The sequence below is a fragment of the Hemitrygon akajei genome, chromosome 2, assembly GCF_048418815.1.
Source record: "Hemitrygon akajei chromosome 2, sHemAka1.3, whole genome shotgun sequence".
Lineage (NCBI taxonomy): Eukaryota > Metazoa > Chordata > Chondrichthyes > Myliobatiformes > Dasyatidae > Hemitrygon > Hemitrygon akajei.
In genome coordinates, this window is record NC_133125.1 from 197,762,343 (window position 1) to 197,789,951 (window position 27,609).

At 50.2% G+C, this 27,609-nt stretch overlaps 1 protein-coding gene across 1 annotated transcript; it reads right to left on the reverse strand.

Moving 5' to 3' along the window:
• Positions 1-9,065: 9,065 nt before the first annotated feature.
• Positions 9,066-27,356, reverse strand: LOC140721989 (cytochrome P450 2K1-like). The gene is made up of 4 exons (XM_073036816.1): positions 27,341-27,356; positions 21,669-21,916; positions 20,557-20,698; positions 9,066-18,451 (listed from the first exon to the last, which is right to left on the reverse strand). Exons 1-4 carry the CDS (start codon positions 27,354-27,356, stop codon positions 18,276-18,278), a joined length of 582 nt encoding a protein of 193 aa, XP_072892917.1. The 3' UTR covers positions 9,066-18,275.
• Between the last annotated feature and the right edge of the window lie 253 nt (positions 27,357-27,609).

Consider the following 27,609-nt stretch of genomic DNA (forward strand, 5'->3'; position numbering starts at 1 on the left):
CGTATTCCAGTTCCAGGCTCCAAGCCCTATTCCAGTTCCAGGTTTCGTGTTCCAATTCTAGGCTCTGAGTCAACTTCCAAGTCCAGGTCGAGTCGCAGTTAAGTTCCGAGTCAAAGTCCTAGTCCAGGTTTTACCGGTTTGTTATCCAACGTTTACGTCCATGTTGACGTTTTTGTCCTCGCTCCCTGGCCTTCCTAGTAACTGTCAATAAACACTGTTCTGTTTATACTGCCTCTGTGTCTGTGTCCTGCACTTGGGTCCGCTCCCAATACTTCCTTGTATCAACTTCTCCCATACCACTTTTCCCGCTTTAGGCGCCCTCTGGTCTTTAGCAGGAAAAGCCTGAGCATATCCGGTGTAGGAGGTCCGTGATGACTAAGACATTCGCCGTGTTGCTGGCATTGGGTTCTATGGACAGGAAATCCATACACACCAGGTCCAGGGGCCCCACTCTCTGAAGGTGGGATGAAGGAGCTGCCCGCGTAGGCAGCGTCTTCCTCCATATCCATTGAATGCACGGCTTGCAGTATTCTTCGATCTCCGACTTCATTCGGGGCCAGTAGAACCGATCTCTGAGCAATCCATCGGCCTTTTACACCCCCAGATGTCCAGAATCATCATGAAGTGACTTCGACGCAATCTTCCAATAGTTCACCGGCAGAACCAGATGGCGACGCCAGGGTCAGTCTGGGGGTGATGTGACCCGGTATAAGATCTGGTTCCTCAACTCCAACCTGGGCCATTCTCGTAGTAATGGAGGCACCGACGCGTGTTTCATCTTCTCCGCCTGAGCCATGTCTCCGTTTTCGACCGCTGCCCAAATGGTATCAATGCCCGGATCACCTCGCTGAGCAGCTGCCACTTCCCCAGAACTCAAATCCGGCAGCTGGTTTGTCTTCAGAGCAGTCAGGCTACAGTAAACTTGTGGAATGGCATCATCAGAAGCCCCCAATTGATCCACCGCTCGATCCTGCCTCTCGTTTTCCTCTGCCTTCACGGTGATGGCGAACTGACACATGGCCTTCACCCCCGGGGCAGGAATGCTCTCCCACTCCTCATCCCTGACCGGTCCCTCATGCGCCCGTCGGGACAAAACATCAGCATCAACGTTCCGGCTCCCCCGCCGGTACTTCAGGCTGAAATCACGGGCAGACAACACCGCCAACCACCGATGGCCTGTGGCATCCAGTTTCACTAAGAGTATGATATCAGTTAGAGGGTTGTTGTCTGTCCTCACCTCAAACTTGGCCCCGTAGAGGCAGTCACTCAGCTTATCCACCACCGCCCGTTTCAATGCCAGAAATCCCAACTTGTGCGTGGGATAGTTTTTCTCGGAGGACGACAGACTCCGGCTGACAGACACAACGGGCCTCAACCCGGTGCCCCGATCCTGATCCTGATACAGAACTTCTCCAAAACCCTCTCAGCTGGCATTCGTGTGCAGTATATACGGTAATCGGGGGTCCAATACTGGCACCTGGGTCAGCAGCAACTGGCTCCCACCTCCCTCACATTTTGCATCCCACCTCGGTCCAAAGGGTTCCGACGGGCTAAGATACTCCCACCCTCCTGTCCCTTTTCTTCCCCAACCACACAGAAGCTGATTCAATGGGTGACTCACTTTCGCGTAGCCCTTCACGAACCTCCGATAGTAACCACAGAACCCGAGGAACGAGCGCAGAGCACTCACAGTCTGGGGTCTTGGCCAAGTGGTAACCGCCTCGATCTTAGCTGGGTCGTAGCTACTCCATCCCGTGAGCCTACGTGCCCAACTTAACTAACAGGCGCTTGGCAGAACTGGCACTTGTCCAGGGAAAGTTTTAACCCTTCAGCTTTCAGACGGCCCAGCACCTTCAGCAGCCTCGCTTCATGTCCTTCCAATGCGGATGCAAATACTATGAGGTCACCCAGATACACCAGGACCTCAAGCAAGTTTATATCCCCCACCGTCTTCTCCACGACCCGCTGGAAGGTTGCAGGAGCTCCCCAGATGCCCTGGGGCATCCTTTCGAACTAGAAAAATTCCAGGGGGCATATAAATGCCGTTTTCCCTTTGTCGGTCTCACTCATGGGGATCTGGTAATACCCACTCCTCAAGTCCAGCACACTGAACCACTTCACACCACTCAGGCCGGCCGGTCTTCAGTCCTCGGGACAGTATGCTGGTTCACAGTCCTGTAGTCCGTACCTTCCCATTCTTCCTTCCGGCCACCACTACTGGGAACACATAGAGGCTTCGGGACTCAGTGATGATCCCAACTTCTTTCAACTTGCACAAATGCAGGGGCCAGCCGCCGCGACCTCTCTCTGAACGGGGTATCCTCAGTCACAGTATCCTCGGTCACCCGGATAGTGTGACGAGTCTCTCTGAACGGGGTATCCTCGGTCACCCGGACAGTGTGACGAGTCTCTCTGAACGGGGTATCCTCGGTCACCCGGACAGTGTGACGAGTCTCTCTGAACGGGGTATCCTCGGTCACCCGGACAGTGTGACGAGTCTCTCTGAACGGGGTATCCTCGGTCACCCGGACAGTGTGACGAGTCTCTCTGAACGGGGTATCCTCGGTCACCCGGACAGTGTGACGAGTCTCTTTGAACGGGGTATCCTCGGTCACCCGGACAGTGTGACGAGTCTCTCGGAACGGGGTATCCTCGGTCACCCGGACAGTGTGACGAGTCTCTCGGAACGGGGTATCCTCGGTCACCCGGACAGTGTGACGAGTCTCTCTGAACGGGGTATCCTCGGTCACCCGGACAGTGTGACGAGTCTCTCTGAACGGGGTATCCTCGGTCACCCGGACAGTGTGACGAGTCTCTCTGAACGGGGTATCCTCGGTCACCCGGACAGTGTGACGAGTCTCTTGGAACAACCCACATCAAACTCGTCAGTGGAAAAGACACCTTCCAGCTTCTACATCTTCTCTACCAGCCTCCTCTTCCAACCCGCAGGTACCGGGGAGTCCCCGGAGTTGAATGACTCAGCGGTCAGCTTCCCCCCTTTTTGAGATAGTTTCTGCCCGGCTTGTCTCAGAGGGACAGTAGACATTACCGTCACCGGGAACAGGTGCACCAGGGGCATCCCCCGCTTGAAGGTGGCCCCCCTCTTCGCAGTGTTCCTGACAATCACCGCCATCCTGCTCACCTGTACAGCCGAGGGCTTCTGCAGTTCGGGCCTCACCGGTGCCCCAGCAGGAAGTCCTGACTCCCCCTCCTGGTCTTCCGGAGCATCCACTGAGAGGGCCTCGCCCTCAGGCACTCCGGGAAATTCAGTGGAACCCATCACTCTCGCTACTTCCCCAGTCCATACCACCACTGGCTCCGGTAATGAGAGGGTTAACATATGAGGAACGTTTGAACGCTCTTGGACTGTGCTCCTTGGAGTTTAGAAGAATGAGGGGGGACCTCACAGAAACATTTCGAATGTTGAAAGGCATGGACAGAGTGGATGTGGCAAAGTTGTTTCCCATGGTGGGGGAGTCTAGTACGAGAGAACATGACTTGAGGATTGCAGGGCGCCCATTCAGAACAGAGATGCGAAGATTTTTTTTGCCAGAGGGTGGTGAATCTGTGAATTTTTTGCTGCGGGCGGCAGTGGAGGCCGGGTCATTGGGTGTATTTAAGGCAGAGATTGATAGGTATCTGAGTAGTCAGGGCATCAAAGGTTACGGTGAGAAGGCGGGGGAATGGGACTAAAGGGGAGATTGGATCAGCTCATGATAAAATGGCGGAGCAGACTCGATGGGCCAAATGGCCGACTTCTGCTCCTTTGTCTTATGGTCTTATGGACGGGGTGAACCACTCAATCCCTTGTTTAAACTCGGTATCCGGCCCAGTGCAGCCACACACTTCCTGAAAAGCAGCTGGAAACCCCGGGTGCCCGGACAATATTCCCAGAAATCTCTCGCCAGCCTTCTCCTTGCAGGCCCCCATGAGTCTCCTCACCAGAATTGAAACGCCGCCCTTCTCAACCGGGTCCGGACAAACCAGCACCAATGTGTCAAAGACACTCCCACATCGGCCTCCGAGAACTCCAGCTTCACTGACAAATAACCGTCGTGTGGATAATCACCAGCACTGACTCCCCAGATCTCCAGTACACTGAATGGTGTCAAGGGTAAATGCTTCAGATACCGGTAGTAAAACGAGCGGTACAACAGCGTGACCTGCGACCCGGAGTCGAGTATGGCCTTAGCATAGATACCCTCCATTCAAAGCTGGAGCGTGGTCCCACTGTGCCTTCAGGAATTGGGCCTTTTGCTTTTGGGGGTTCCTTGGTACATTGCTGGGACGTGTTCCCCCAGAGACACCAGGCCGTTCTCTCACTGGGTCTCTAGGTTTTCCCAACGACTCTCCCGGCTGAGGTACCCGGGGGATCGCTCCCCTTCTGGCGTGACAGCTGCTGCCAGCAGCCCTCCGCATTATTCGTCCCCTTGGGGAATCCGCCCCCCATCAGCTCCATCAAATGGGTCACACTCCCTGATAACAGCCAACATATCTCCGTTCTCGACTCTGCCCCAATCTCCTCTACCGCTCCCCGGGGTAGGCTATCTGTGGTCACTTCACCGCAGGGGACCACTCCCGAGGACTGTACCCTGCTGACGGAGTCCTCCCGCGCCTCCTCCCCTACCTTTCTGATCAGCTCCATCAAATGGGTCACACCCCCTGATAACAGCCGAGATATCTCCGTTCTCGACTCTGCCACAGTCTCCTCTACCGCTCCCCGGGGTAGGCTATCTGTTGTCACTTCACCGCAGGGGACCACTCCCGAGGACTGTACCCTGCTGACGGAGCCCATCCGCGCCTCCTCCCCTACCTTTCTGATCAGCTCCATCAAATGGGTCACACCCCCTAATAACAGCCGACCTATCTCCGTTCTCGACTCTGCCCCAATCTCCTCTACCGCTCCCCGGGGTAGGCTATCTGTGGTCACTTCACCGCAGGGGACCAGTACCGAGGATTGTACCCTGCTGACGGAGTCCTCCCGCGCCTCCTCCCCTACCTTTCTGATCAGCTCCATCAAATGGGTCACACCCCCTGATAACAGCCGAGATATCTCCGTTCTCGACTGCCCCAATCTCCTCTACCGCTCCCCGGGGTAGGCTATCTGTGGTCACTTCACCGCAGGGGACCACTCCCGAGGACTGTACCCTGCTGACGGAGTCCTCCCGCGCCTCCTCCCCTACCTTTCTGATCAGCTCCATCAAATGGGTCACACCCCCTGATAACAGCCGAGATATCTCCGTTCTCGACTCTGCCCCAATCTCCTCTACCGCTCCCCGGGGTAGGCTATCTGTGGTCACTTCACCGCAGGGGACCAGTACCGAGGATTGTACCCTGCTGACGGAGCCCATCCGCGCCTCCTCCCCTACCTTTCTGATCAGCTCCATCAAATGGGTCACACCCCCTGATAACAGCCGAGATATCTCCGTTCTCGACTCTGCCACAGTCTCTTCTACCGCTCCCCGGGATAGGCTATCTGTGGTCACTTCACCGCAGGGGACCAGTCCCGAGGATTGTACCCTGCTGACGGAGTCCTCCCGCGCCTCCTCCCCTACCTTTCTGATCAGCTCCATCAAATGGGTCACACCCCCTGATAACAGCCGAGATATCTCCGTTCTCGACTCTGCCCCAATCTCCTCTACCGCTCCCCGGGGTAGGCTATCTGTGGTCACTTCACCTCAGGGGACCAGTCCCGAGGACTGTACCCTGCTGACGGAGCCCATCCGCGCCTCCTCCCCTACCTTTCTGATCAGCTCCATCAAATGGGTCACACTCCCTGATAACAGCCGACATATCTCCGTTCTCGACTCTGCCACAGTCTCCTCTACCGCTCCCCGGGGTAGGCTATCTGTGGTCACTTCACCGCAGGGGACCAGTCCCGAGGATTGTACCCTGCTTACGGAGCCCATCCGCGCCTCCTCCCCTACCTTTCTGATCAGCTCCATCAAATGGGTCACACCCCCTAATAACAGCCGACCTATCTCCGTTCTCGACTCTGCCCCAATCTCCTCTACCGCTCCCCGGGGTAGGCTATCTGTGGTCACTTCACCGCAGGGGACCAGTACCGAGGATTGTACCCTGCTGACGGAGTCCTCCCGCGCCTCCTCCCCTACCTTTCTGATCAGCTCCATCAAATGGGTCACACCCCCTGATAACAGCCGAGATATCTCCGTTCTCGACTGCCCCAATCTCCTCTACCGCTCCCCGGGGTAGGCTATCTGTGGTCACTTCACCGCAGGGGACCACTCCCGAGGACTGTACCCTGCTGACGGAGTCCTCCCGCGCCTCCTCCCCTACCTTTCTGATCAGCTCCATCAAATGGGTCACACCCCCTGATAACAGCCGAGATATCTCCGTTCTCGACTCTGCCCCAATCTCCTCTACCGCTCCCCGGGGTAGGCTATCTGTGGTCACTTCACCGCAGGGGACCAGTACCGAGGATTGTACCCTGCTGACGGAGCCCATCCGCGCCTCCTCCCCTACCTTTCTGATCAGCTCCATCAAATGGGTCACACCCCCTGATAACAGCCGAGATATCTCCGTTCTCGACTCTGCCACAGTCTCTTCTACCGCTCCCCGGGATAGGCTATCTGTGGTCACTTCACCGCAGGGGACCAGTCCCGAGGATTGTACCCTGCTGACGGAGTCCTCCCGCGCCTCCTCCCCTACCTTTCTGATCAGCTCCATCAAATGGGTCACACCCCCTGATAACAGCCGAGATATCTCCGTTCTCGACTCTGCCCCAATCTCCTCTACCGCTCCCCGGGGTAGGCTATCTGTGGTCACTTCACCTCAGGGGACCAGTCCCGAGGACTGTACCCTGCTGACGGAGCCCATCCGCGCCTCCTCCCCTACCTTTCTGATCAGCTCCATCAAATGGGTCACACTCCCTGATAACAGCCGACATATCTCCGTTCTCGACTCTGCCACAGTCTCCTCTACCGCTCCCCGGGGTAGGCTATCTGTGGTCACTTCACCGCAGGGGACCAGTCCCGAGGATTGTACCCTGCTTACGGAGCCCATCCGCGCCTCTGCCACGTTTTCCTCTTCCCCTACCTCTCTGATCAGATCAACAAAAGAGGGAGGGGTGCGTCTTACGAGACTGTCGGGTACCCCACGCAATCAGGTCCTGGGACTGGGCGCCCCTGGCTATCTGTCCACTCTTAATTGATGCACTCCCATAAAGCTGTGCCGAACATGCCCTGACCTTAGAAATTACCTATAGCCCTCTATTTTCCTGAGCTCCATATATCTGTCCAGGAGTCTCTTAAAAGACCCTGTCGTATCCGCTTGCACCACCACCGCCGGCAGCCCATTCCACGCACTCACCACCTTCTGCGTAAGAAACATACCCCTGACATCTCCTTCCAAGCACCTTAAACCTGTGCCGTCTCGTGATAGCCATTTCAGCCCTGGGGAAAAGCCTCCGACTATCCACACGATCAATGCCACTCATCATCTTATACACCTGCATAAAATGTAAACAGAAAGCTTCTCCCCCTTCTCCTGACGCATGTTCTGAAACCCCGCCATAAGCTCCATTGGGCTTCCTGTCGGGCCAAAGGGATTTTCTGCTGCTTTCATGTAATCGACAGCTGTCGCTACGGGATACCGCAGCCTGACAGCTCTCACAACGTCAGCAGCCCGCCCACTCAAACTCTCAACCAGTCTCTGTCGCTTTACGTCATCAGAGCACTGTCACTCATATTGAACAACAGCGCCTCAAACTCCTCTTTCCCTTTAGGGGTGGGCATAATTCCTGAGAATGGGCGGAGCCTACCATAGCTTGGACTTTGAACCGGGGCATTTTTCGATTTATTCTCCAGAGAGGTACGAGTGGATACTAACTCACAATTCTCACTCTCTCCTGATATTCTAAATCTGACCACTCCTTCCCCTCACTCCTCAGAAACGATAGAACCCTTTGAAATCTCCACCCCCAGCTACGGAAAATTCAACTTGTGATGCGGCCCGCTCCGCTGCCGCTACGTCAGCGCTGGTCTGCGTTAAAAGGAGACAAGCTAGTCAAGTTAGGAAAAGGGGAAGTACAACGAGATCTAGGGGTCCTTGTTCATCAGTCACTGAAAGTAAGCATACAGGTACAGCAGGCAGTGAAGAAAGCTAATGGTATGTTGGCCTTTATAACAAGGGGAGTTGAGTATAGGAGTAAAGAGGTCCTTCTGCAGCTGTACAGGGCCCTGGTGAGACCACACCTGGAGTATTGTGTTCAGATTTGGTCTCCAAATCTGAGGAAGGACATTCTTGCTATTGAGGAAGTGCAGCGTAGGTTCACGAGGTTGATTCCCCGGAATGCTGGGAATGTCATATGTTGAAAGATTGGAGCGACTGGGCTTGTCTACACTGGAATTTAGAAGGATGAGAGGGGATCTGATTGAAACCTATAAGATTATTAAGGGATTGGACACGCTAGAGGCAGGAAACATCTTCCCGGTGTTGGGGGAGTCCAGAACCAGAGGCCACAGTTTAAGAATAAGGGGTAGGCCATTTAGAACGGAGTTCAGGAAAAACTTTTTCACCCAGAGAGTTGTGGATCTATGTCTCAGAAGGTTGTGGAGGCCAATTCTCTGGATGCTTTCAAGAAAGAGTTAGATAGAGCTCTTAAGGATAGCGGAGTCAAGGGATATGGGGAGAAGGCAGGAACGGGGTACTGATTGTGGATGATCATCCATGATCACATTGAATGGCGGTGCTGGCTCGAAGGGCTGAATGGCCTACTCCTGCACCTATTGTCTATTGAGAGTTGTGCCCACCATTTTATTAAACCTCTGCCACGTAATCGCAACTTTAACAGTACTTAACGGGCGAATTAACAGTTCCCCGGAGTGTGAGTATCTACCCCACTGGTTCAATGCTCAAGGTAATACTGTATACTTTAAAGTATAAATCAACAGCATCAAAAAAATCAATCCCGGATGAGTCCCCACAATTTTAACCCTAGGTTCGGCTAGCGTCTTATCTAGTGGAAGACTGCCCCCGGCCTGGCCAATTTTTAGAAATCTAGTTTGGTTAAATTAGTACCATGAAATAACAAACAGTACACGATATGCGATCAAATGACTGAGCTCTATAATTCTTAATTTGACGATATGGTTAGTAAAGAAACACAAAAATGAAAAGGGCCCATTCTCATGAAACAGTCTAATACACACGTTGGAGCTCACGGTTCAGTCCAATCATTCCCCGTCGACCTCCCCCAAGCATCACCGACACTCGGACCCTCACTCCAAGTCCACTCCGTCTGGTGGTCTACCAACTCTCTCCACTCAAATCTCTCTTCATCTCTCACCGACAAAAGACCGCAAATCCCTTCTCTTAGACCCACAAGAAACAACACGCCTCTCATTGGATAACACACATTCCAAAGCCCCCGTTATCTCTGGTCATAACCCTAACATTGCTGCTACAGAGAAACCATTACATTAGCAGTGAAACCTACAGTATGTTACACACACAAAGCCAAACCGGATAGATGCATGAACTGTGCCTGACCAACGCACAGAATTATCAGTTCAGAAACAATGAGAAAGTTTTATACAGGACATTGAAACTAAATTCGACTCAGCAAAATGGACATCCACCCCACCCTCTTCCCCGGCACACAATTAACAACATGTACAGAGATAATGAACTTATGGTCTAATATCTGGTCAAACAGGGTGTCACACACTCACACAGCTAAAGACATCCAAATACCAGAATTGACGTTGAAAATGGTTATCAACTGAAAACGTACTGGCAGTGAGAACGTTCATAACTATTGACATAAAATATGCTCATCTTCCCCCATACCAGTAACAACAGAATAACCACAAGACATAGGTGCAGAATTAGGCCATTCAGTCCATCGAGTGTGCTCTGCCATTATATAATGGATGATCCATTTCCTTTACAACCCCATTCTCCTACCTTCTCCTCATAACCTTTCACACCCTCATTGATCAAGAACCTATCAACCTCCAACTTAAATGCACACCACTGTGACCTGACTTCCACAGCAGAGAATTCCACATATTCAACTGCCTTGCACAGCAAGGCATTTGATAAGGTACCCCATGCAAGGCTTATTGAGAAAGTAAGGAGGCATGGGATCCAAGGGGACATTGCTATGTCGATCCAGAACTAGCTTGCCCACAGAAGGCAAAGAGTGGTTGTAGATGGGTCATATTCTGCATGGAGATCGATGACCAGTGGTGTGCCTCAGGGATATATTCTGGGACCCTTACTCTTCGTGATTTTTATAAATGACCTGGATGAGGAGTTGGAGGGATGGGTTAGTAAGTTTGCTGATGACACAAAGGTTGGAGGTGTTGTGGATAATGTCGAGGGCTGTCAGAGGTTACAGTGGAACATTAATAGGATGCAAAACTGGGCTGAGAAATAGCAGATGGAGTTCAACCCAGAATAGTGTGAGGTGGCAGATTAAATATGATGGCAGAATATAGTATTAATGGTAAGACTCTTGGCAGTGTGGAGGATCAGAGGGATCTTGGGGTCCGAGTCCTTAGGACACTCAAAGCAGCTGCACAGGTTGACTCTGTGGTTAAGAAGGCGTATGATGTATTGGCCTTTATCAATTGTGGAATTGAATTTAGGAGCTGGGAGGTAATGTTGCGGCTATATAGGACCCTGGTCAGACCCCACTTGGAGTACTGTGCTCAGTTCTGGTCGCCTCACTACAGGAAGGATGTGGAAGCCATAGAAAGGGAGCAGAGGAGATTTATAAGGATGTTGCCTGGATTGGGGAGCATGCTGAGTGAACTTGGCCTCTCCTTGGAGTGATGGAGGGTGAGAGGTGACCTGACAGAGGTGTATAAGATGATGGGAGGCATTTATCATGTGGATAGTCAGAGTCTCTTTCCCCAGGGCTGAAATGGTTGCCACAAGAGGGCACACATTTAAGGTGCTGGGGAGTAGGTACAGAGGGGATGTCAGTGGTAAGATTTTTATGCAGAGAGTGGTGAGTGCGTGGAATGGGCTGCCAGCAATGGTGATGGAGGCGGATACGATAGGGTCTTTTAAGAGACTTTTGGATAGGTACATGGAGCTTAGAAAAATAGAGGGCTATGGGTAAGCCCAACTAATTTCTAAGGTCGGGACATGTTTGGCACAACTTTGTGGGTTGTAGGGCCTCTATTGTGCTGTAGGTTTTCTATGTTTCTATGTCTCAATTTTCACTACCCACTGGTCGAAGAAATTCATTCTCATCTCTGGTCTAAATGGACGTCGCTCTATGTTGAGACTGTCCCTCAATTTTGAAGGCCCAAGGTCTTCAATCGCTCCTCATATGATAACCCTATCATTCCCAGAATTATTCTCGTGAATCTCATCCGAGCTCTCCTCGATATCAGCACATCCTTTCCTTAATGTGGGGCCCATTGGTAAGGCCGAATTTGGAATATTGTGTACAGTTCTGGTCACCGAATTATAGGAAAGATATCAATAAATTAGAGAGAGTGCAGAGACGATTTACTAGGATGTTACCTGGGTTTCAGCACTTAAGTTACAGAGAAAGGTTGAACAAGTTAGGTCTCTATTCATTGGAGCGTAGAAGGTTGAGGGGGATTTGATCGAGGTATTTAAAATTTTGAGAGGGATAGATAGAGTTGACGTGAATAGGCTGTTTCCATTGAGAGTAGGGGAGATTCAAACGAGAGGACATGATTTGAGAGTTAGGGGGCAAAAGTTTAAGGGAAACACGAGGGGGTATTTCTTTACTCAGAGAGTGATAGCTGTGTGGAATGAGCTTCCTGTAGAAGTAGTAGAGGCCAGTTCAGTTGTGTCATTTAAGGTAAAATTGGATAGGTATATGGACAGGAAAGGAGTGGAGGGTTATGGGCTGAGTGCGGGTAGGTGGGACTTGGTGAGATTAAGAGTTCGGCACGGACTAGGAGGGCCGGAATGGCCTGTTTCCGTGCTGTGATTGATGGTTATATGGCTATAAAACCCTTCACAACACTCCAAGTGAGGCCTCACCAGCACCTTATAAAGCCTCAGCATCACATCCTTGCTTTAATATTCCAGTCCTCTGGAAACGAATCCCGCACAAGAGCTTTGATAGGCAGATGGAATCCCGCACAAGAGCTTTGATAGGCAGATGGAATCCCGCACAAGAGCTTTGATAGGCAGGTGGAATCCCGCACAAGAGCTTTGATAGGCAGATGGAATCCCGCACAAGAGCTTTGATAGGCAGATGGAATCCCGCACAAGAGCTTTGATAGGCAGATGGAATCCCGCACAAGAGCTTTGATAGGCAGATGGAATCCCGCACAAGAGCTTTGATAGGCAGATGGAATCCCGCACAAGAGCTTTGATAGGCAGATGGAATCCCGCACAAGAGCTTTGATAGGCAGATGGAATCCCGCACAAGAGCTTTGATAGGCAGGTGGAATCCTGCATGAGGAATCCTATGTATTTTGTACTCAGATTTCTGAATTTTCTCGGCATTTAGAAAATAGTCTGCATTACCTAAGTAGGACCATACGATTCCAACACTGAATTCCATCCGCCAGCACTTTGCCCATTGCCCTTATCAAAGTGTTTCTGCACACTCTACTTCCTCAATACTACCTGCCCCTCCAACTATCTTTGTATTGTCCACATCCTGGCCACGGATCTATCAATTCCATCATCTAAATCGTTGATGTATAACATTAGAAAGACGCATTCCCAACACAGATCCCTGTGGAACACCACTGTTCGCTGGCAGCCAATCCGAAAAGGTTTCTTTTATTCCCAATCCTTCCCTCAAGCCAATCAGCCACAGCTCTATACCTATAATTCCATGGGCTTTTAACTTGTTCAGCACTCTCGTCTGGCATATTGTCAAAGGCCAGAAAATCCATGTACGCAACATCCACTTACTCTCCTTTGTTTATTCTTTTTGTTTCAAAGAACTCTTAACAGATTTGTCAGGCATTATCTTCCTTAAGAAAATTATGTTCAATTTGGACTAATTTGTCATCTGCCTCCAAATACCCCAAAACCAGATAAAGGACAATCATCTCCAACATCTCTGAGGTTAGGCTTACGGCCTATAATTCCCTTTTTCCACCGCCCTCTTTAGTAAAGTGATTCTTTACTAGTCCTTTAGTGATCCATTACTAATGCCTCCAAATCCTACCAGCTACCTGGTTAACTGGATCAGCAAATCTGTGGATACCACCTTTTAGCCATGTCCGTGTTTGATGTTTGAGCCTGATTTCTCTGAGTTGGACAAACCACACCCGGTGTGCATGAAAAGAGATACCTTCTAATCAGAGCAGCGGCAGTGATGTTGAGGGCAGTTTTTTGGCAGTTTTTCTGAATTCAGGAAACACCAATCAGCCAGGGGGATTTATCAGAAAGGGTCAATAAAAACAGCGCATCTGCAGCTGCAGCATTTGTTCCTGGAGCATTCGTTCATTTCGAGTGTGAGATCAGGTTTGGGTGAGGTACCTTGTCCATACGGTACTCCCTCTCTGCCCATATTTGTTCATTCCTCATCAGTTAGTGCCTTGTAAATTAGTGAGAATGGCTCCAGGGCCAGTGTTGTATACTTTGTGTGGGATGTGGGACATCTGGGATGTATCCGGTCCCCCACATCTATACCAGAAGCACTAAGTTGCAGCTCCTGACAGAACGTATTAAGGAACTGGAACTGCAGCTAGAAGAGGCTGTTTTTCTTTGAGGATGTGACTAAACACATTGATGAAGGTAGAGCCATTGAATTAGTGTATATGGATTTCCACAAGGAATTTGATGAGGTACCCCATGCAAGGCTTATTGAGAATGTAAGGAGGCATAGGATCCAAGGGGACCTTGATTTGTGGCTCCAGAATTGGCTTGCCCACTGAAGGCAAAGTGTTGTTGTAGACGGGTCATATTCTGCATGGAGGTCGGTGACCAGTGGTGTGCGTCAGGGATCTGTTCTGGGACCCTTACTCTTCGTGATGTTTAGAAATGGAAGTGGAGGGATGGGTTAGTAAATCTGCTGATGATACAAAGGTTGGGGGTGTTGTGGATAGCGTGGAGGGCTGTCAGAGATTACAGCAGGACATCGATAGGATGCAAAACTGGGCTGAGAAGTGGCAGATGGAGTTCAACCCAGGTAAGTGAGAGGTGGTTAATTTTGTTAGGTCAAGTATGATGGCAGAATATAGTATTAATGGTAAGACTCCCGGCAGTGTGGAGGATCAGAGGGATCTTGGGGTCCGAGTCCATAGGATGCTCAAAGCTGCTGTGCAGGTTGACTCTGTGGTTAAGAAGTCATACAGTACATTGGCTTTCATCAACTGCGGGTTTGATTTCAAGAGCCAAGAGGTAATGTTGCAACTATATAGGACCCTGGTCAGACCCCACTTGGAGTACTGTGCTCAATTCTGGTCACCTCACTACAGGAAGGATGTGGAAACTATAGAAAGTGTGTAGAAGAGATTTACAAGGATGTTGTCTGGATTGGAGAGCATACCTTACGAGAATAATTTGAGTGAACTTGGCCTATTCTCCTTGGAGTGACGGAGGATGAGAGATGACCTGATAGAGGTGTATAAGATGTTGAGAGGCGTTGATCATGTGGATAGCCAGAGGCTTTTTCCCAGGGCTGAAATGGTTGCCACAAGAGGACACAGGTTTAAGGTGCTGGGGAGTAGGTACAGAGGAGATGTCAGGGGTAAGTTTTTTACTCAGAGAGTGGTGAGTGCGTGGAATGGGCTGCCGGCAACAGTTGTGGAGGCGAATACAATAGGGTCTTTTAAGAGACACCTGGATAGGTAGATGGAGCTTAGGAAAATAGGGGGCTATGGGTAACCCTATGTAATTTCTAAAGTAAGGACAGAACAGTATTGTGGGCCAAAGGGCCTGTATTGTGCTGCAGATTCTCTGATTAGGGAGAGAGAGCCGGTGGTATGTCGAATGCTTGGTGAACAAAGTAGCCTTTGCCGTACTGCAGGTCTGTGTCTTTGCTGCATTCTCGAGTGCTTGGTGATGGGTGTCGATGTTTTTTTTTGTTGGTGGGAGGAGGGGGGAATTGTGGTCACTGCCGTTTATGCACGGGAGGGAGGCGTACTTTGGGTTCTAGCAGTTAGCTGTTATTCATTCTTTGCGGCGCCCCTCTGTTTTTTGGAGAGGGTTCAGAGAAGATTCACGAGAAGGACTGCAGGAATGAAATGGTTACCATATGAGGAATGTCCGGAAGCTCTTGGGCTGCATTCCCTGGAGTTCAGGAGAATGGGGGTGGGGGGGAATCTCAATTACTTCCCATGGTAGGGAATTCTAGGACAAGAGAGCACGACTTCAAGGACGTCTATTTAGAACTGAGATGTGGAGAAATTACTTTGGCCAGAAGGTGGTAAATCTGTGGAATTTTTTGTCACCAGCGGCTATTGAGGTCAAGTCATTGGGCGTATTTAAGGCAGAGATGGATAGGTTCTTGATTAGCCGGGGCATCAAAGGGTATGTGGTGAAATCAGAGGAGTGGGGATGACTGGAAGAATTGGATCAGTCCACGATTGAATGGCGAAGCAGACTGGATGGGCCGAATGGCCTACTTCTGCTCCTACACCCTATTGTCTCATGGTCCCTTCGTGGATGGTTGCGAAGAAAAAGAATTTCAGGATGTATATTGTATAAACTCCTCTGACGTTAAATGTACCTTTGAAATCACCCTGTTTCTACCCTCACAGGTGTGTGGCACAGACAGCAATTCAGAAATCACTACCTGGGACGTCCTGCTTCTCAGATTCCTGCCTTGCTCTCTAAATTCTCTATTCCGATCCTCTTTTGCTTTTCCTTCGTATGTCATTGGTACTGATATGTACCAAGCCATTTGGTGGCTCTACCTACCTCTCCAAAATACGGTGGACGGTCCCTGACCCTGGCACCACGGAGGCAACATACCATTCGGGTGTCCCGCTGACGTCCAGACAATCTCCTGTCTGTTGCCATGACTATTTAGTCCCCAGTCACTGCCGCTCCCGCCTTCTCTCTCTTTCCCTTCTGCACTACGCACGCCGCTCCGTCACCACACCACACCACCCGCCCTGACACACTATTCCCATCCACCTCTCGCTCTTCCCACCCTCTTCCCCACCGTTTATCCCCACTCTCCCGATCATCTCCCACACCGTCTTGCCCGCTCCCCACCAGCTGAACAACTTCTTCAACAGGTTCGACAGCTCAATCTCATCCTCACCGCAGAAATCCACACCAGGCTTACTTCCCTCACAGGAAAATAGCCAATCACAGGAGACCTTGCCCACGCCCAGGATTACGGCTGCACAGGTGGTAGGTCAACTGAGGAAGATCTGTACCAGCAAGGCGGCTGGACCGGATGGAGTTTCCCCACGATTACTGAGGGCCTGTGCGACTGAGCTGGGAGAACCACTACAGCGTATCTTCAACATGAGCCTGGAGCAGAGAAGAGTACCCAGACAGTGGAAGACATCCTGTATTGTCCCGGTACCGAAGAAACCACAACCAAAGGAGTTGAATGACTTCAGACCTGTTGCCTTGACGTCGCACGTGATGAAGACCATGGAGCGGCTGATAATACAGAATCTGAGGCCACAAACCAGGCACGCCCGGGATCCTCTTCAGTTTGCATATAAGGAGAAGGTGGGAGTGGAGGATGCTATCACGTATTTGCTGCACAAATCACTCTCTCACCTAGAGGGGGTCAGTTGTGCTGTGAGGATTACATTCCTTGACTTCTCTAGTGCCTTTAACACCATCCAGCCCATGATCTTAAGGCACAAACTAACGGAGATGGGAGTAGACTCTCACATGGTGGATTGGATAGTGGACTACTTGACAGATAGACCTCAGTATGTGCGGTTGGGAGACTGTAGGTCTGACACGGTGGTCAGCAGCACAGGAGCGCCGCAGGGAACCGTACTCTCTCCGGTCCTGTTCACCCTGTACACATCAGACTTCCAATATAACTCAGAGTCCTGCCATGTGCAGAAGTTCGCTGATGACACGGCCATAGTGGGGTGTGTCAGGAATGGACAGGAGGAGGAGTATAGGAAACTGATACAGGACTTTGTGATATGGTGCAACTCAAACTACCTGCGTCTCAATATCACCAAGACCAAGGAGATGGTGGTGGACTTTAGGAGATCTAGGCCCCATATGGAGCCAGTGATCATTAATGGAGAACGTGTGGAGCAGGTTAAGACCTACAAGTATCTGGGAGTACAGTTAGACGAGAAGCTAGACTGGACTGCCAACACAGATGCCTTGTGCAGGAAGGCACAGAGTCGAATGTACTTCCTAAGAAGGTTGGCGTCATTCAATGTCTGTAGTGAGATGCTGAAGATGTTCTATAGGTCAGTTGTGGAGAGCGCCCTCTTCTTTGTGGTGGCGTGTTGGGGAGGAAGCATTAAGAAGAGGGACGCCTCACGTCTTGATAAGCTGGTAAGGAAGGCGGGCTCTGTCGTGGGCAAAGTACTGGAGAGTTTAACATCGGTAGCTGAACGAAGGGCGCTGAGTAGGCTACGGTCAATTATGGATAACTCTGAACATCCTCTACATAGCACCATCCAGAGACAGAGAAGCAGTTTCAGTGACAGGTTACTATCGATGCAATGCTCCTCAGACAGGATGAAGAGGTCAATACTCCCCAATGCCATTAGGCTTTACAATTCTACCTCCAGGACTTAAGAACTTTTTAAAGCTATTAATGCTTTTTGAGACGGTGATTTAGATGCATATCATATTTTTTTTTTACTGAGTTAAGTATTGTATGTAATTAGTTTTGCTACAGCAAGTGTATGGGACATTGGAAAAAAAGTTGTATTTCCCCATGGGGATGAATAAAGTATCTATCTATCTATCTATCTATCTATCTATCTCTCGCCCCTTTCACACCCTCACCACCACCCTTTATGCTCCCCATCCTTTCTCCCCGATCGCCACTTCCCCCATTCTGTCTCCGTTCACTCCCCAACTCCTCCCGCAAACATCCCACATCTACCTTCCCTCGGCCTCTCTCCCTTTCCTCCACCCTCTCCCCTTGCCTCCAGAACCGCCAACTTCCCCGCACCACCACCCCGCCCTCTGCTCTCACTCCACCCCCATCCTTCCTAACCCCGACCCCTCATCCACCCCCAACTGCAGTCCCCCATCTCCGCGCGCTCCCCAATCTCCTCTCACACCCCAGCAAGACCCACGCCACCCCACCCATACACAAGCTGTAGTTCGAGTTCCGCTGGACTGCCTGCTGCTCTTTACCGCAAGCCCCCACCCCCACCCCCGCTGCACCCAACCGGACTGGTGGGTTAGCGGAGGACGGCGCAGAGCGTGTGGGGTTGCGGGCTGAGGGTGACACCCACGCGGGCGGTGAGATCCGGAGCCGCACCCGCCGGCACTCGGAAGGAGAAGGACTGCAGGAGGGCGCAGAAGAAGAGGAACAACTCCGCCTTGGCCAGACTCTCCCCCGCACAGGATCTGCGACCTGTCGGAGAGACATGGGGCAGTCAGACACTGAGGCAATCTTACAGAGGGATAGAGAGAGGGGGCGGCAGAGGGAGAAAGAGGTGTGAGAGAGAGGAGGAAAGAGAGAGGGAAATGGCGTGAGACAGGGAGAAAGAGGGGAGGAGAGAGATGCGTGTGTGAGAGAAAGAGAGGGGAGAGGCAGAGAGAGTGCATGAGAGAGCGATGGGGAGTGGGAAGGAGAGGGAGACAGTGGGGTAACGGAGAGGGCTATGTTGGGAAGTAAGAGACTGAGAATTGAAAATGGAGGGAGATCGAAGAGGGAGACAGAGTGGGTGAGACAGAGGGATAGGGAGAGGGAGAGTGCAAAAAAGTCAAAGAGAGGGAGAGGGAGAGGGAGGAGGGGAGAGAGGGCTAGAGGAAGTTATAGCGAGGGAACGAAAGAGGAGGTGAGAGATTGAGAGAGGAGAGAGAGAAATTGTACGAGAGCGAAAGAGAGAGAGGGAGGGAAGAGATAGAAAGAGAGAGAAGGTAGGAGAGGGAGAAAGGGGGAGCGAGAGAGAGAGAATATTGTAGGAAGAGAGAATGAGAGAAGGAAGGACAGAGAGAGCCGAATGAAAGAGAGAGAGGGAAGGAGAGGGAAAGGGAGGGAAAGTGAGAGGAGAGATGTCCGGGTAACGGAGAGGCAGGTGGAGAACATTATGGGGAGAGAATTGGAGATTGAGGGGGAGAGAAGGGGAGACGGAGCAGGTGACAAAGTGGGAGGGAGAGAGGGAGAGGAGAGAGGTGGCAATGGAGACGGCTTGATTCGGACGTAGAGAGATGAAGGTAGAGAGAGATAGGGAAAGGAGGACTTTCGGCCCAGTGGGTCCGTGCCTACCCACCTACACCAATCCTACACTGATCCCATTCATTCTCCCCACCAACTACCCTTCACCTACCCACAGGGGAGTCAATTCACAGAGACCTATTCATCCCCGATCCCCATGCCTCGGGATGTGGGAGAGAATTGGAGCACCCATGGGAAACCCGCAGAGTCACCGTGAGAAGTCACGGAGACAGGTCAGAAGTGGGGATAGAATCCGGGTGCCCCAACAGGGGAAATAAAGCACCCATCCCACCCTCAGGTGTAGAAACATAGAGAACCCATGGGAAACCCTGCAGAGACAGGTCAGAAGTGGGGATAGAATCCGGGTGCCCCAACGGGGGAAATAAAGCACCCATCCCCACCCTCAGGTGTAAACACAGACCATGCGCACTGCAGCGCTGCAGGCCATTCGGCCCACGCGGTCGAGCCGATTTTAAAGCCAATTTACACTAAAAGCTCTCATTCTGCGTACATCCATGTCCCTCCATTTCTTTCCTATTTATGTGTCTATCTAAAATCCTCTGGGACTTCGCTAAGCTGCCGGCTCCCACTCCCGGTAACCCTTGCAGGCGCCTATCGCTCTCTGTGTGTGTGAAGCCTGCCTCTCAAATCGTCCCAAAGCTCCAACCTCCGCGGCCCCCCGACTTTAAAGGGATTTCCTCTGTCGTTTGACATTTCTACCCCGGGGGAAAGGAATCTGACGGTGTATAACTCCGCCATGGATGGTTCTAAACCACGGGACTGGAGCGGTTAGCGGGGTGTTATTAGAACTCGAGGTAGCAGAGTCGAGTGTTCAATTCTGCCGACCTCTATAAGAAAGTTTGCACACTCTCCCCGTCGGTTTCCTCCAGGTGCTCTGGTTCCTCCGAGGTTAACTAGTCATTGTACATTTCTCCCGTGATTAGGCTAAGGGTAAAGAGATGGGTTGCAAGAGATTGGGGCGGAAGGGCCTATTCCTCTCGGTACTCTAAATAAAAATAAAACCAATAAATATTTAAGTTTATAACAGTTTAGGGCTTGGGTATGAGTCTAGTCCATACCTTCTCTCCCCACGATTCTTGAGTTCGACCCCTCAACACTGACCTGTTCCGACCCATGTTGACGCTTCCACACCACCTCCCGCCCCCCCCCCCCCCGCCATCCTTAGGTCCGGACCCCGGGGAAATTCTCCGCGCCATCCCCGGGTCTGAACCCAGTGTCCAGTCCTCTGTCCACCAGGGAGTGTTGTCCTTCAAACACCTTCCCATCCCAGGCCTCACCTGCGGAGAAAGGGATGAAGGCGTCCCTCCTGACAAACTTGCCCTCTCCGTCCAGGAAGTGGGCCGGGTGGAACTCCTCCGGTCTCTCCCACTGTGACTGATCCCGCAGCACCGACGTCAGCGACGGGATGATCTGCGTCCCCTGGAAGGGCCAAGATGTTTAACAGGGCCCCGTGCCACATTGCCCCTCTGACTGACCTCTCACTCAGTGTCGGAATCCCACAGTGGGCTCCTGTTCAGACCAGAATTAGGTCACTTGGCCCAACGAGTCTGCTCCGATATTACTGATCTATTCTGTATCTGAACCCCATTAACTGGTCTTCGCTCAGTTACCTTTGACGCTCTGACTAATCATGAACCAATCCAACTCGAATTTTAATACAGACTTGGGCTCTGTGGCAATGTTTTCCACATATTCACCACCTCGTGACTCAATAAATTTGATAGGTTTCAATCAGCTTCACCCTCATACTTCTGAACTCCGAGTGAAATACAGAACCCTCAAACACAGAAACATGGAAAACCTACAGCGCAATACAGGCCCTACGTTTACTGAAACAGGGCCCCATGCCACATTGCCCCTCTTACTGACCTCTCACTCAGTGTGATCGGGCACACTCTGACCCGGGTCTTGGTCCACTTCCCTCTATCCCCCCACACTGTCCGTTTCCCCCTTCCAAAACTGGTCACCCATCCGCGAGGAAATCCAGCCCCACCTCCACCCGCAGCAGACTCCGGGTCAGACCATAAGACACAGGAGCAGAATTAAGAAGTCCCTCTTAACCCCATTACTCTGTCTTGTCTCAGTAACCTTTGATACTCCGTTTAATCATAAACCTATCATACGCCGTTTTCAATAAATCAGTAACTTGGGCTCTGTGGCAATGTATTGCACAGATTGTGCATTCTCGGCTAAATAAATTCCTCCACTCCTCTGTCCTTCCCTCCATAGTGAGGCCGTGATTGCTTTTAATTCTCTCTCCATTTTTCTCCCGTTACCCTACCCACCCCTCCCCTGTTTTGGATACTCCGTCTGCGGCGAGCTCCCCCCCGTCCTGCCCACCCCACCCTCCGCGACCCAAGCCGCCAGGGCCACTGCTGCTCGCTCGCACCTTGGGGATGAAGTACCCTCGGAAATTGACGTCGGTAGTGGTCCGGTGAGGAAGGTTAAGAGGGACGATGTTGGCGAATCTCTGCGTTTCGTGGATCACGGCGTCTGTGTAGGGCAGTTGCCGGCGATCGTCCAGCCGCGGCGGCCGCTCCCTACCGATCACCGCGTCCAGTTCCTCCTGGACTTTCTCTGGAGGGCGAGGGAGGAGAGGTGGGTTACGGTCCTCGCTTGGATTGGGGGTTGCAAGCTCTTACAACCTATTCAATGCTCTCAATGATCTGCGTTTAAAATAACCTCTGACAATCAGGTACAGCTCCTATCCTTCACGCGTGCCTTACCCGGCGAAACCGTTTCTGCAGCTGGAGAAGGGGCAAAGGTCGGTTACTGGCGCTTTAAACCAGTCGGTTCGTGCAGTCGTGGCTCGTCTGCTGTGGTTGGCAACTCATTTTGGAAAAGGAAAGTTCTCAGCTCAAACCACAAGACCATAAAACCCCAACACATCGGAGCAGAATTAGGTCAGCTGGCCCATGAGGTGTGATTCGCTGTTCAATCTTGGCTGACCCGTTTTCCCTCCTCAGCCCTACTCCACGGACTTTCCCCCGGAACCTTTGATGCCGTGTCCGATCAAGAACCTACCAAGCCCGGCCTCAAGTACATCCAACAGCCTGGCCTCCACAGCTGTCTGCGGTAATGAATTCCACAAGTTCACTGCGCTCTGGCTAAAGAAATTTCTCCGCTTCTCTGTTTTAAATGGACGCCCCTCTATCCTGAGGCTGTGCCCTCTTGTCCTAAGCTCTCCCACTATGGGAAACATCCTTTCCACATCTACCCCGTCTCAACCTTTCCACATCCGAAAGGTTTCAGTGAGATCCTCCCTCATCCTTCTAAATTCCAGCGAGTACAGACCCAATTCCATCAAACGTTCATATTATGATACCCTTTCATTCCTGGTATCACCTTTGTGAACCTCCTCTGGGCCCTCTCCAATGCCAGGACATTTTGCTAAGATGAGGAGTCTAATATTGTTCACAATACTCAAGGTGAGGCCTCACCAGTGCCTTATAAAGCCTCAGCATCACATCCTTACTCTTGTATTCTAGACTTGAAATGAATGCTAACATTGCATTTGCCTTCCTCATCACCGACTCTACCTGCAAGTTAACCTATCAGGAGTTCCGTATCAGGACTGCTAAGTCCATTTGCATCTCAGATTCCTGGATTTTCTCCCCGTTTAGAAAATATTCTGCACCTTTATTTCCACTAGCAAGCTGCAAAACCTTACATTTTTTCAGCATGGTATATCAATCTTCATATCATCTGCAATCTGCAAACAACAAAGCCGTCAACTTCTTCATCTGAATCATTGATATACAGCATAAAAAGAAGTGGTCCCAACACCAACACCTGTGGAACACCACTAGTCACTGGCAGCCAATCAGAAAAGGATCCTTTTTTTCCCACTCACTGTCTCCTACCAATCAGCCAATGCTCTAACCATGCCAGTAACTTTCCTGTAACACCATGGGCTCTTCACTTGGTAAGCAGCCTCAGGTGTGGCACCTTGTCAAAGGCCTTCTGAAAGTCCAAATATACAACATCCACTACATCCCCATTATCTATCCTACTTGGAATCTTCTCAAAGAATTCCAACAGGTTCGTCAGGCGGGATTTTCTCAGAAGGAATCCTTTTTTTTGTTCAGACTAGAGGGTATGCTAGGATGTGGGAAGTCAGGGAGACTTCCGGTGTCCCTGACAACGACACCTGCAAGGTGCATCCAGCTGCAGCTCCTAACAGACCGCGTTAGGGAACTGGATGATCTCCGGATCATTCGGGAGAATGAGCAGTTTATAGATAGTAGCTTCCAGGAGATTGTTACACCTAAGGAACAGGGCACAGGTAATTGGGTTACCGTCAGGTGAGGGAAGGGGAAAGGGCAGGTAGTGCAGGGTTCCCCTGTGCCATCCCCCTCCAAAACAGGTATACCGATTTGGATGCTGTTGGGAGGGATGGCTTACCTGGGACAAGCTGCGGCAGCCGGATCTCTGGCACTGAGTCTGGTTCTGCAGTGCAGAAGGGAGGGAGGAAGAAGAGGAGAGCGGTAGTGATAGGGGACTCCATAGTCAGGGGTACAGATAGGAGATTCTGAGGTCGTGACAGAGACTCCCGGATAGTTTGTTGCCTCTCAGGTGCCAGGGTCAGGGATGTCTCTGATCGCGTGCACAGCATTCTGAGGTGGGAGGGTGATCAGCCAGATGTCGTGGTACACATCGGTACCAATGGCATAGGTAGAAAGAGTCAGGATGTCCTGAAGAGTGAGTACAGAGAGCTTGGTAGGAAGTTGAAAAACAGGACCTCGAGGGTAGTAATCTCCGGATTGCTGCTTGTGCCACGTGCCAGTGAGGGTAAGAGTAGGATGCTCTGGAGGATGTTCACGTGGCTGAGAAACTGGTGTAGGGGGCAGGGTTTCAGATTTCCAGATCATTGGGAACTCTTCTGGGGCAGGTGGGACCTGCACAAGAGAGACAGGTTACACCTGAACTACAAGGGGACCAATATACTTGCAGGGAGGTTTACTAGTGTTATTGGGGAGGGTTTAAACTAGATTTGCAGGGGGATGGGAACCAGAGTGCCAGAGTAGATAGTGGAACGGGGGTAAAAATAAATGATGTTAGCAGTTCGTGCAAAGTCACAAATAGTAAGGTTGTGTGTGGTGGTAATAATTTTCTGAGGTGTGTATATTTCAATGCAAGGAGTATTATGGGGAAGGCTGACGAGCTGAGGGCCTGGATTGACACGTGGAATTATGACATCATAGCCATTACTGAAACTTGGCTACAGGATGGTCAGGACTGGCAGCTCAATGTTCCAGGGTTCTGATGTTTCAGACGTGATAGAGGGAGAGGGATGAAGGGTGGGGGGGGGGTGGCTTTGCTAGTCAGGGAAATTATTACAGCAGTGCTTCGACAGGACAGATTAGAGGGCTTGTCTACTGAGGCCATCTGGGTGGAGCTGAGAAACAGGAAAGGTATGACAACATTAACAGGGTTGTAGTATAGACCACCCACTAGTCAGCGAGAATTGGAGGAGCAAATCTGCAGAGAGATAGACAACTGCAGGAGACAGAAAGTTGTGATTGTAGGGAATTTTAATTTTCCACACATTGGTTGGGACTCCCATACTGTTAAAGGTCTAGATGGGTTAGAGTTTGTGAAGTGTGTTCAGGAAAGTTTTCTAAATCAATATATAGAGATACCGACTAGGAAGGATGCAATATTAGATCTCCTATTAGGAAATGAGTTAGGGCAGGTGACGGAAGTGTGTGTAGGGGAACACTTTGGTTCCAGTGATCATAACGTCATTAGTTTCAACTTGATCATGGATAAAGATAGATCTGGTCCTTGTGTTGAAGTTCTAAACTGGAAAAAGGCCAAATTTGAAGAAATGAGAAAGGATCTAAAAAGCGTAGATTGGGACAGGTTGTTCTCTGGCAAGGATGTCGTTGGTAAGTGGGAGACCTTCAAAGAAGAAATTTTGAGAGTGCAGATTTTGTATGTTCCTGTCAAGATTAAAGGTAAAATGAATAAGAATAAGGAACCTTGGTTCTCTAGGGATATTGGAACTCTGATAAAGAAGAAGAGAGAGATGTATAACATAGATAGGCAACAAGAAGGAAATACGATGCTTGAGGAGTATAAAAAGAATAAGAAAATACTTAAGAAAGAAATCAGGAGGGCTAAAAGAAGACATGAAGTTGGTTTGGCAGTCAGGGTGAAGGATAATCCTAAGAGCTTCTACAGGTATGTTAAGAGCAAAAGGATAGTAAGGGATAAAATTGGTCCTTTTGAAGATCAGAGTGGTCGGCTATGTATGGAACCAAAAGAAACGGGAGAGATATTAAATGGGTTTTTTGCATTTGTATTTACTAAGGAAACTGGAATGGAGTCTATGGAAACAAGACAAACAAATTGGGAGGTCATGGAACTTATACAGATTAAAGAGGAGGAGGTGCTTGCTGTCTTGAGGCAAATCAGAATAGATAAATCCCCAGGACCTGACAGCGTATTCCCTCGGACCTTGAAGGAGACTAATGTTAAAATTGCAGGGACCCTGGCAGAAATATTTAAAATGTCGATATCCACGGGTCAGGTGCCGGAGGACTGGAGGATAGCTTATGTAGTTCCGTTGTTTAAAAAAGGCTCAAAAAGTAAGCCGGGAAATTATAGGCCAGTAAGTTTGACATTGGTAGTAGGTAAATTCTTGGAAGGAATACTAAGAGATAGGATCTACAAGTATTTGGATAGACAGGGACTTATTAGAAAAAGTCAGCATGGCTCTGTGCGTGGTAGATCATGTTTAACCAATCTATTAGAGTTTTTCGAGGAAGTTACCAGGAAAGTGGATGAAGGGAAGGCAGTGGATGTTGTCTACATGGACTTCAGTAAGGCCTTTGACAAGGTCCCGCATGGGAGGTTATTTAGGAAGATTCAGTCGCTGGGTATACATGAAGAGGTAGTAAATTGGATTAGACATTGGCTCAATGGGAGAAGTTAGAGAGTGGTAGTGGAGGATTGCTTCTCTGAGTGGAGGCCTGTGTCTAGTGGTGTGCCGCAGGGATCAGTGCTGGGTCCATTGTTATTTGTCATCTATATCAATGATCTGGATGATAATGTGGCAAACTGGATCAGCAAATTTGCTGACGATACAAAGATTGGACGTGTAGTGGACAGTGAGGAAAGCTTTCAAAGCTTGCAGAGGGACTTGGACCAGTTGGAGGAATGGGTAGAAAAATGGCAGATGGAGTTTAATGCAGATAAGTGTGAGGTATTGCACTTCGGAAGGTCCCAAACCAAAGTAGAACATATAAGGTAAATGGTAGGTCACTGAAGAGTGCAGTAGAACAGAGGGATCTGGGAGTACAGATACATAATTCCCTAAAAGTGGCGTCACAGGTAGATAGGGTAGTAAAGAGAGCTTCTGGTACATTGGCCTTTATAAATCAAAGTATTGAGTATAAGAGTTGGAATATAATGGTGAGGTTGTACAAGACATTGGTGAGACTGAATTTGGAGAATTGTGTGCAGTTTTGGTCACCTAATTACAGGAAGGATATAAATAAGGTTGAAAGAGTGCAGAGAAGATTTACAAGGATGTTGCCGGGACTTGAAAAACTGAGTTACAGAGAAAGGTTGAATAGGTTAGGACTTTATTCCCTGGAGCGTAGGAGAATGAGGGGTGATTTGATAGAGGTGTATAAAATTATGATGGGTATAGACAGAGTGAATGCAAGCAGGCTTTTTCCACTGAGGCCAGGAGAGAAAAAACCAGAGGTCATGGGTTAAGGGTGAAAGGGGAAAAGTTTAAAGGGAACATATGGGTGGCCTCTTCACACACAGAGTGGTGGGAGTGTGGAATGAGTTGCCAGATGAAGTGGTGAATGCAGGCTCACTTCTGACATTTAAGGAAAAGCTTGGACAGATATATGGATAAGAGGGGTTTGGAAGGATATGGTCAGCTGCAGGTCAGTGGGACTAGGGAGAAAAATGGTTCGGCACAACCAAGAAGGGCCAAAAGGCCTGTTTCTGTGCCGTAATGTTCTATGGGTCTATGGAAACCTTGCTGACTTTGTACTATCTTGTCCTGTATCACCAAGTACTCCATCACCTCATCCTTACCAATTGAGTTCAACATCCTCCCAACCACTGAGGTCAGGCTAACTGGTCTACAATCTTCTTTCTGCTGCCTTTTCCTTTCTTAAAGAGTGGAGTGCCATTTTAAATTTTCCAGTAAGTTGGCACCATGCCAGAGTGCAATGATTTTAGAATGATTATCACTAAGGCCTCCACAATCATTACCACTACCTCTTTCAGAACCCTAGGGTGCAGATCATCTGGTCCAGGTGATTTAAGTACCCTTTGGTCTTTCAGATTTTTGAGCATTTCCT